Here is an 11,144-nt window from a genome sequence, read left to right on the forward strand (position 1 = left end):
ATGGTAGGAAGTGATATGATAACACAAATAATAATGATAACATAAACAGAATCATTGTTTATTAAATTAGGGAATTTTCTAAGGGGAATAATTCGAGTTAATCAAATACAGAAGTAGTGTTTGCACTAAAACATGATATACACATCACGAGAGAAGACACTTGCAACCATCAATCATAACGGAAACGCTGATGACAACGACAGAGCCAATTCAAACACAACCACAACAGAGGTCGGGAAATGTCCTAATCCCTTTGGTCTATCCACGAATACATTAAAATGGAGTAACAATCTCGACTACGCCATTGATACGTCCAGAATCAACACAATCTACAGACTACAAATACACAGCAACGTCAATTACATCGTACCTTTCAACTTATACAAACTTGACAGAATTCATAAAATAATATCTGCATCAACACAGATTTCTTCCATGAACCTTTTTATATTTACATTCTTTATTGAACAATAGGATTACTTGTATTTACTTCTACGACAACAATACCCAACGATGTACGATGTCAATAATTACATAAACGTTCAAGATACGATTGTTTTTACAAAAATGATGTCCAATTGTGAACAATACTATTTCCTTCATATGCAGTGGTGAGCGTATTCAAATTTAAACTTATGTCAATACACAAGTGTGCAGCACCCATATCTACAACTTATAAACATTGAATATTATAATAAAGCCTGTCTTAGTATCATTGTAAAAGATAAAGGCTATATATGTATATAAGACAATGCAGGAAAAAGTATCGCAAAACGCCACATGAGCGATTTCCTTGGATTCATTATCGTATGATATTCAACAACCTGCGTTCAAATAACGAAAATATTGTTGACCTTATTCGACCCAACTACATACACTACTAGACTACGTTATTGTTACATCATCTACCTGGTGTTTGGACTCACGTCACCCACCGGTACTCTACAGATTACATCATCTACCTGGTGTGTACTCACATGCCACCTCATCGAAACTCGATCAACAAACACAGACAATTACAACACACGACCTCTGTCGACTACTACACACGAACTCTTTGTCAACACATGGCTGAGTTCACAACTTTCTTTTGACTTGCTGGATAAGTCAAACTTCATTTAAATTCAAGATCTCGCACACAGTTAATCTTGAATTTTTACAATTTCATCTACAATGAGATTCAACGTATACACAAGACAACCACAAATATCTACGGAGAGAATCGACCCAGATGCCGGAGATGAATGGATTACAGCGACGTCACAAAACCAAGAAACAACCCAACAGGTTAAGCATACGTTTGCTACCTGTAGAGTCTTTTTTCGTCCCAAATTCAAAAGACTCGAACAAATACAACACACTAATTGCAAAAGTTGGTCACTTTAGTAACAGCCACACAATCACATACTGTGTTAGATTTTACTTATTTAGTTATTTACACTGTACTAAATATGAATAAGTCGGACAGACTAATGACTGATTATTTACAAACACTAAATATGTGATGTGAACAAGCCGGACAGACTATTGTTTGATTATTTATTCAACGCTAAATATTTGAATGTGAAGACATTATTGTGATAATTCTAAGACATTTACAGAGGAAAAAGTTTTTAATTAATTAACAATAAATAAAGTGAATTTATGACACTTGGGCTATGCAGTGACCACAACACACATAACAATGCAACACGTAGACTTGATGCAAACACCTCAACTCTTATAGTTGATATATTTTTTTCATTACATGAAAACTCATTCTAAATGGAAACAATGACTAATTAACAATTACTGACCATTTTACAAGATGACCATTCTCGAAACGAACGGATTACTAAGAAATGTGACCTCTGATGGATGACCACAAAGAACAATTTGATTTCAATGTAGTTGTAAACTACACCGTCGTGACTTAAAAAGCTTAAAAAATTGAAACATCGACAATGAACAATGAATGATAATAACTTCAACTTGAATTTTAAAATGATGATAATGCTATTATTATGATTTATTTTTAAATATTTTTTATTATTAATTGAAATGTAATCCTTCGTATATGGATCTAGATGTCTATAATACATTTTTTGTACCACATATTATAAGTAGGAATTAATGTAATAATGTTGTTTAAATGGAATCATACAATATAAGGGAATATACAAGGTACTGGTTTTGATATGTCAGTAAATGAGTAGACATACATGGAAGCTGAGATTATCACCCATGTCGTATAGAGTTGAATTTGAGATTGAATAAGACAACGTGAGTATATCACAAATGGAAATTGAACCATTCTTTTTCAAGCAAGAATATGGATATATGATTAAATATGACGGGAATTAACACTTGTATTGCTATGAAGATGGAATTTAAGATGAAAAGATAATTTTTCTTTGAACTTTTAATTACTTGATATCTTACTGTCGATGTTGTAATCAAATTTGATGTTTGTGAATTTAATACTTTAAAACCTATAATCGATATATATCTATCTAGATGTTGTAATCAAAATTGATGTTTGTGAATTTAATACTTTAAAACCTATAATCGATATATATGAATGTTGTAATCAACTTTGGTGTTTTTGAATTTAAAGTTTAAAGTTGTTAAATGTTTAACTGGTATAAGTATTTGTCATTTTAAAAAATATAGACTATTTCTTACATTTGTTTATTGCATTTTAGTTCGACATTAGATATATATTTAATCTCTTACTGTTATTTTTTTAATTGAAATTGTTTTAAGTCAATTTAAATTCTAAGAAAGGGGCGTATGTAAGAGAGTAAGCCTATGCAAAAGGTTATCTAAGAAATTTGGTGCAAAACTGTCAATTATATATATCAGCAAATGGGTTTAGTGAGTACATAGTGCAGGCATATCAGTTAAGCTTGGTCAGTGCATGACACGTGTGGGCAGTTTTATGTCCAAGCTATTTGAGACGCATGACACGTGTGCGCAGTTTTATGTCCAGGTTACTTGAGACCGTTTGTGTCAAAGTTACTGGACAGGTTATCATGTTGAGTACTATTTAATCAATCATTCTTAAATTGGTTTAGGGGTGTTGAAACAGGTGAAAGGGGCATTTATCAAAATAATGTTATATCATAAAAGGCGGGGTTTAACATCAATATGTAGGAATTGACGTTTCAGGTTTGATTATGATTTGGTCTTACTCTTAGGGGTTGGATTATAGACTGACAGGGAACTGTCAATAACTGCAAGGGGGCGTGGAAACAATGGAACTGTGGGTAAAATTTTGATAGGGATAAAAGAGGATGTTTCGAGGAAAACGGGATTCTGATTCTACCTTTTGATTCTGCATTCAACTTGACCATGAGCTGCACACTTTAAACCTTTTGTGCTAACCATCATTTATTTGCTTTTACGGACTTAGAAATATTCCACGTATATTGAAAATGGTTACTTAGGCAAAATTGACTTTACATGTGGACTGATTTTACGGATTTGGAATTTATGAAACTGATTGAATTATGACCATGCTATTTGATTTGGATTTGGAATTTATCATGATTTGGATTTTGAATTTATCACAAACAAATAAAACTGTAAGAAATGAAACTTGGAATCTGGACTTTTATTTGAATGTTTTGATGTTGTGCATTCAATCATCATCACCGGCCCTTAAACTCTTTCGTCATTATTAACATCTACAACACAACCCAAAGGATAATACTACCATCTATCAAAAACACCACTATACGATCATAAGCCATTACATATGTGTGCAACTACGCCACATAACTATTTTAGTAGCAGGATGTAAAGGCAGATTCTAAGGAATACGGGAATACCTAAAAGACCAAGGACGAATAATTTTTATTGACTACTACTACCATTTACTTTAACTGGAAAATAAGATGCCATCACTCTGAAACCAGAAAATACTTTACACAATATATGTATTAAGTCCTCTGGAAGAACGGATTTTACACTTCCAATGAGATCGGAACCAGTACTTTGACATCACAATTGTATTCCTATTTGAATATTATGTAAGTTTGTCCATTCTGACATATTACCGATTTGAGAGGCTTGGTCATGATAATTAAAGGTCTCTGCGGCTATGTGGTCTTGTGGTATGACACTCGCTTTCGGATCGGAAGGTCCTGAGTTTGAGCCTCGCTCGGCGGATAGTTGAGTCCTTGGAAAAGGCTCTTTACTTACAATCTCTCACCGTACTCTGTTGCAATATGAGTACCTGGCCGTTAACAGCGTTGTCACTGTCGGAAAAAAAAACTGTAATATCGCCTAACAGGCGTCAAGTCTCGTTCTACATGTTACATGTTGCTGTTGGTCGGGGACCCCTTGTAAAGCGCTTTGAGCGCATTAAGTGGATATTGCGCTATATAAAAGCTCAAGTTTTTTTTTTTTTTGAAATAGTAAGCAATATCTGGTCTATAATAATAAATTAATAAATTGCCTTTATATAGCGCATATTCCAGTTGGAGGGCTTTATGGGTTTACAATAAAATCTCGAGAATAAATAAAAAGACACATGAAAACATGATATGCAAATTATTAGCAACAAATCTATACATGTATTATTATTATTATTATTATTATTATTTATTATTATTATTATTATTATTATTATTATTATTATTATTATTATTATTATTATTATTATTATTATTATTATTATTGTTATTATTATTGTTATTATTATTATTATTATTATTATTATTATTATTATTATTATTATTATTATTATTGTTATTATTATTATTCCCTTCCGCCACGACATCATAAGATATCATCTCCTAGGCATTCCATGAAGGAATATAGATAATGCATCAAACCAGATGTCAGATGTCAACAGGAATCATCAATGTTGTCCAAAGTTAGCAAATTGGGGGTTAATAATCATGCCCAAGGAAACTAACGAAAGTGCCTGAAGCGGGGCTCGAACCCGGGACCTTCCGGGTCATAATGCAATGCCTTAACCACTCAGCCACACATATATACATATGCAAGTAAATTAAATATATATACTATATAAACATACAATGAAAAATGTGTCACACGTAACAGGGACATAAAGAGATACATTAAACTTGTATAAGTTGAAATATTAGGTGTTATTGTTTCAAACCGATACGAAGATACAGCTTTTTGCCAACACACACCAAGGTACGAGTCTCTGTTGAGTCTCCGGTTAGCCGATTGTCCGATTGTTCAAGGAGCCTTTATTGATTTCCGTGGTTATTATTTAACCATTTAACAACTGCCGTTATCTGGAAAACCGTGTATTTAGATATTTGGCCAGAAAAACTCGTCCTTCAAATATCGATCGATTTAAATGACCCTCATCTTTGGAAAAATCTCTCAATCCTGGGACCTCGGGAGGTCCCAGGATTGAGAATTTTGTCCAAGATGAGGGTCATTTAAATCGATCAATATTTGAAGGACGAGTTTTCTGGCCAAATTTTTAAATACGTGTTTTTGTTTTTCTTTCTAGATTACGGTATTTAAATTATGGTCAACTGACAATTTCTATTGCTGTCTGAGGCTTACAGAACGGGTCTTTTATTTTTTTAATAATAATAATAATAATATATTGTTTTGCTTTACAGTGCTGGCCATGGTCAATTACTAGGACATGAGAGTGTGTACGAGTTAGTTGTGGGCGGGGTTAGGTAATAATTAATTGTAGTGCACGGAATCCATATGAGTTTTAATATTCCTTTAGTCGTTTTCCTCATTTTCACGTCCTGACTTCGTTGAGAGTAGACATAAAATATAAGAATATCATCGTCGCTGAGGATGTTCTAAGTATCTAATTAACTTGGATATAAATCGTCTTGTTTCAGAAAGGTAAAATAATTTTTTGTGTTAAGTTTTGTTGGGTTGTTTTTTTTGTTTTTTTTTTGATATTTTGTTTTATTTTTGTTTTTGTTTTTTGTTTTGTCTTGTTTGTTTTGGGTTATATTTTGTTTTATTTTCTTCTTTTTTCTTTTTTTTTTTTTTTACTTTTGTATGTGTTGTTCTATTTTTTTTCTTTGAAACGTATGACTTTGACTTATTTAAAGCAAGCTGCCCAAGTTTATCCTGGTTTCTATTGCCGACATAGTACTTGTTTGCCACCCTTTGTATAGGACGCTCGTGTATTATAAGTTAACTTTAGTAGAATCAAACAGATCCGGCCGTCCAATCGCTGCTTATGAAATATGGAAACTGCGCAAAATACCTGTCCGAGATGACCCACACCCTCAAAACGGTATCAAATCGGGATGAACCAGGTGCATGAATTTAAATGTAATGCATTAATTATATAATTTGAATAAAGATAAATAATTTTATTTAGAAAAGAGAGTCGTATTTTTTGAAATTTTGGAAGACTTTTATTTTAACATTTTTACAACTCTAACATTTGATGTATCGTCTTCTTATGTTAAGTGTTGTTGTTGGTTGAGGACTCTTTGCAAAACGCTTTGAGCACATTTAGTGGATTTCACGCTAATGTAATAAAATAAATAAATAAAATCAAATTCCCTTTATTCATCCCCAAGGGGAAATTTGTCTTTAGGGTCTATTCCAAGGGAAGACTGGAATAACCCTGGCGTCAGCCGCAGAGCAGCGCCAAAAAGTGAGCGAGGGCGAGGTGACTTGCTCAAGGCCACACAACTCAGCGGCGGGTGATTGAACTCGGTACCTTTCGGGTACGAAGCAAAGACCGTAAAGCTGAGCCACGCTGCCCCATAATCTAATCTAATCTAACCATCTAATTTAGAATTTTAGACTTTAAACTTGACTTCCTTCATGTACTCCCCCGATCCGACACTATAGATAGTTCGAAGATGACGTCACTTAGGTCTCTTTAATTGTTTTTTGCCATCCGCGTTTATGAGTAATGCTCACTGAACTGTATTAACCGGACTATAAAAGTTCATGGATACACACAGTTTTGTGTGTTGGTCCGTTATACTTCCGGATGGCAATGTTATGAGCTTCTTAGCCAAGCGCATACTATCTATACATGATTGATAATTTGGATAACAAACATGTTTTATTACTTGTGTTTATTTGTTTGTTTTATATTATATATATTTGTGGCTTTGTGGTCTAGTGGTATGACACTCGCTTTCGGATCGGAAGGTCCTGATTTCGAGCCTCGCTCGGCGCATAGTTGAGCCCTTTGAAAATGCTCTTTACTCGCATGCTCTCACCGTACTCAGGTATAAAATGAGTACCTGGCCTTTAACAGCGTTGTCTCTGTCGGAAAGAAAATTGAAATATCGCCTAACAGGAGTCATGTCTCGTTCTACATGTTATATGTTGCTGTTGGTCAGGGACCCGTTGTAAAGCGCTTTGAGCACATTAAGTGGATTTTGCTCTATATAAAAGCTCCAATTTATATCACGACCGATGTAAACTTGTCCATTACAACAACAATGTTAAATCAAGGCCTTTATTGTGTTCCCTGATCAGACCTGCAAATCATATATTGAGCTTTTTTGAGCTTTTTTTATTTAGCGCAATATCCACGAAATGTGCTAGAAGCTCTTTACAAGTGGTCCCTGGTCAACAGCAACACTTAACATGTAGGACGAGACATGACGCCTGTTTGGCGATATTACATTTTTTTTTTTTTTGGACAGAGACAACACTGTAAACGGCCAGGTACTCATTTTACACCTGAGTACGGTGAGAGAGTGTGAGTTAAGAGTCTTTTCTATGGACTCAACTATGCGCCGAGCGAGGCTCCAACCCAGAACCTTCCGATCTGAAAGCGAGTGTCATACCCCAAGACAACATAGCCGGGTCGATTTTTGATACAGTATTTATTTTGTTTTATTTTCGCAGGTCCCAAAGAAAAGTTTAGCTGGTTGAAGTTGTGCCCAACTTTCAAAATCAACAAGAATTTTATTACGGTTTATTACTCAGGAAACCAAAAATTATTCGACTTATCAATCATGGCCAACAATATGATTACACGTTCACACCAAAAATGGCGGTTGTTTATCTTATTTTTTATAATTCAATCCATAAATTTGCGCATCTGTCTTGCTGGGAGTATTTACGCCAACGAGTCTAAATTGTTCGACGATTTTTTTGGTTCCGGAAGTGTGTACAACACAGCCGTTAGACCATGTCTGAATAAGGAGAGCTACACAGAAGTGGGCGTTGCCTTTGAGTTGATCGCCATTATGGAAGTGGAAACTGTGACTCAGCGTTTTTCTGTCAACGGCGTCCTCCTGATGACTTGGACTGATGAGGTAATGAATGGTATTATAATATTTATATAACTAACCGAATGTTATCTCGGAGTTTGTTTTTTTTTTTTGTTTGTTTTTTTGGTTTTTGGTTGTTGTTTTTTTTTTTTTTTTTTGGGGGGGGGGGTGGTCTTTTAATCGGTTTTTTTATTTTTTGTTTGTTGTTTTTTTGTTTTTTTTGTTTCTTTTTCTCGGTCTTTTTTGTTTTTGTTTTGTTTTGTTTGTTTGGTTTTTTTTTGTTTTTTTTAATGTTTTTGTTTTTTGTTTTTTGGGGAACGCTTTCGGGACAGTAGCGATAGTTTGCTTCATTCTACGTCTTACCGCCGCCGGGATGGCTTTCATAATAATGATTTTTTTTTCAATCACTCACTTACTACTTACTTCCGGTGCCATCACATAGGTAGGGGTCGACTTGAAATGGTACGCCACTCTTCTCTGTTGTGCCCTTTTTGGCTACATTCAGCTGCAGAGAATTCACTCCAGCCTTTCACACCAACCATTCGTGCCTTTGGTCTTCTGCCTTTCACTACAAATTAAATTAAATTAATTTAACCGTTCTAGAAAGAAAGGAAAAAAAAAGAATATAAAACGGTAGTTATTTTTATGTTTTATTCCGGGCAATGGAAATTTTCTCTAAAAATTACAAAGGTAAAACGACTTACATTTCTGATAGTAGAAGTATCGAATGGCTACAGCTTTAAATTCATTTCGTCAACCCAGCTTCGGAAAGTTTTCCTCCGCCCTAAGAAATGTTCCACATCCACCTGCAAGCCTCGTTACTGGACAGTGTAGGACGATGTGATCGCTGGTGATCGATGTGATCGCCTGACACTTCCGACGGGTATCATTGTTCCCAAGTTTCCATTTGAACATATTTGATGCAGTTCTGCCATATCTTGTTAAGAGGCGATTTGAGAGAACCCAGTATTTCCTGGTATTGTGGAATGATACATTTATGATAATTCAGAAAAAGTGTTGAGCGGGCACTTTTATCAATAATGATGAGAAAATAGGGTATGGAGAAGTGCCAGATGAAAACAGAGAGTAAAAAGTCATGATGCAGTGCCAAACTCAGGTTCCAATTCAATTGACACGACACCCTCCGCCTAGCCGAGAGAGAGAGTGTGTGTGTGTGTGTGTGAGAGAGAGAGAGAGAGAGAGAGAGAGAGAGAGAGAGAGAGAGAAAACAGCGAGCTGTCGCACAACCGGCTGAGCTATCCAGCCACACAAAAATATGGTTTTCAAATTCAAACTTGCTACCAATCATGCGCCCCTCTACTCTCAACTACTGCGGGGACCACAACGAGGCTGACTAACAAACTCCGCGAACTCTCTATACAAGGCGAGTAAATTAAGCCATCCGCCCTCGGACATGGAAACATATAAACACATCGGCCAGGCGGAGGGTGTCGTGTCAATTGGATCCTGAGATTAGCACTGACCCCATGACTTTTTCTCCTCTGTTTTCATCTGTCACTTTTCTACACCCTGTTTTTCTCATCAGTTATGATCATAACAACTTTAAAATCACTTTTTGGCATCTAATGTGTGCCCCAATTGTTCAGTTGGTAGAGCACTAGCTTCACAATCAAAGGGACAGAGATCGATCCCGGGTTTAGTCGATTTTTTTTCTGACCCCCCCCCCCCCACCACCTGTTCCCCAGCAGTGATTGGGTAACAGGGTCTGTTAGATCTCGCGGAAAGTACTATGCGATAGGCTAGTGTCCTATGTAAAGGTTAAAGAGCAATTGCGATTGTCCGTTTCACGTTATAGAAACCAGGATAAACTCCGGTTCCATGGGCCGAATGGCTCTGAAAGACTAGTTTGTGTTTTTGTTTTTGTTTGTTTGTTTTTTGGGGGGATTTTTTGTGTGTTTTTTTGTTTGTTTGTTTGGTTTTTGTTGTTTTTGTTTTTGGTTTTTTTTTTGTTTGTTTGTTTGGTTTTTGTTTTTTTTTTTTTGGTCTTTTGTTTTGGGGGGGGGGGGGGTTTGGGGTTTGTTTTTTGTTTTGTTTTTTGTTTTGTTTTTTTTTTTGTTTTTTTTTCTTTGTTTGGTTGTTGTTTTATTGGGGGTTTTTTTTTTGGTTTTTTTTTTTTTTGTTTGTTTTTTTTTTTTTGTTTTTTTTTTGTTTTGTTTTGTTTTTACATAGTAAAAAAAAAAAAAAAAACCTTGAGATTTTATATGGCACCAATCCACTAATCGTGCTCATAGCACTTTTCAAGGGGTCCCTCCCTAGCCAACAGCAACATTTAACATCTAGAAGAGACATGATGACACCTGTGAGACGTTATTACACTCCTTACATACTAACGAAAGAGTGAAAATGGAAAGGCTTCGAATGGGAACAAAACATTGTTCCCATACATAGCCTTTCCATTTTCACTCTTTCGTTAGTATTTTACGATCACCGGCTTCAGGCAGCCCTTACCGTTTTCTACACTCCTTACAATGCCGTGAGAGAATGTGAATAAGGAGCCTTTTCCAAGGACTCAACGATACTCCGCTCACAGAGGGACTCGAATCCAGGACCATACTGTCCATATCTCAAGACCACACAGCGGCTTTGAAACGGTGGTATACAACTCATCTTGAATGGTGAAGAGATAAATTGACTTTTTAAAAGATTAAATTGATAACTGTGCGGTTATGTGGTCTAGTGGTATGACACTTACTTTCGGATCGGAAAGTCCTGGTCTTTACTTACATTCTCTCATCGTACTCAGAGTAAAATGAGTACCTGGCCGTTAACAGCGTTGTCTCTGTCGGAAAAAAAATTGTAATATCACCTAACAGGCGTCATGTCTTGTTCTACATGTTACGTGTTGCTGTTGGTCAGGGACGTTTAGTGGATATCATGCGGCTATGTGGTCTAGTGGTATGACACTCGCTTTCGGATCGGAAGGTCCTGGGT

General features: G+C 35.7%; 1 protein-coding gene across 1 annotated transcript in view; it reads left to right on the forward strand.

The window, feature by feature from the left end:
- Positions 1-6,217: 6,217 nt before the first annotated feature.
- LOC144979009 (acetylcholine receptor subunit alpha-like) overlaps positions 6,218-11,144 on the forward strand; it is a 5,379-nt gene continuing 452 nt past the window's right edge. The window contains exons 1-2 of the mRNA XM_078925625.1: positions 6,218-6,260; positions 7,825-8,237. Coding sequence (XP_078781751.1) covers positions 6,218-6,260; positions 7,825-8,237 — 456 coding nt within the window. The remainder of the gene's footprint in view (positions 6,261-7,824; positions 8,238-11,144) is intronic.

The sequence above is a fragment of the Berghia stephanieae genome, chromosome 8, assembly GCF_034508935.2.
Source record: "Berghia stephanieae isolate SIO BIC M18660-M18661 chromosome 8, UCSD_Bste_1.3, whole genome shotgun sequence".
NCBI lineage: Eukaryota > Metazoa > Mollusca > Gastropoda > Nudibranchia > Aeolidiidae > Berghia > Berghia stephanieae.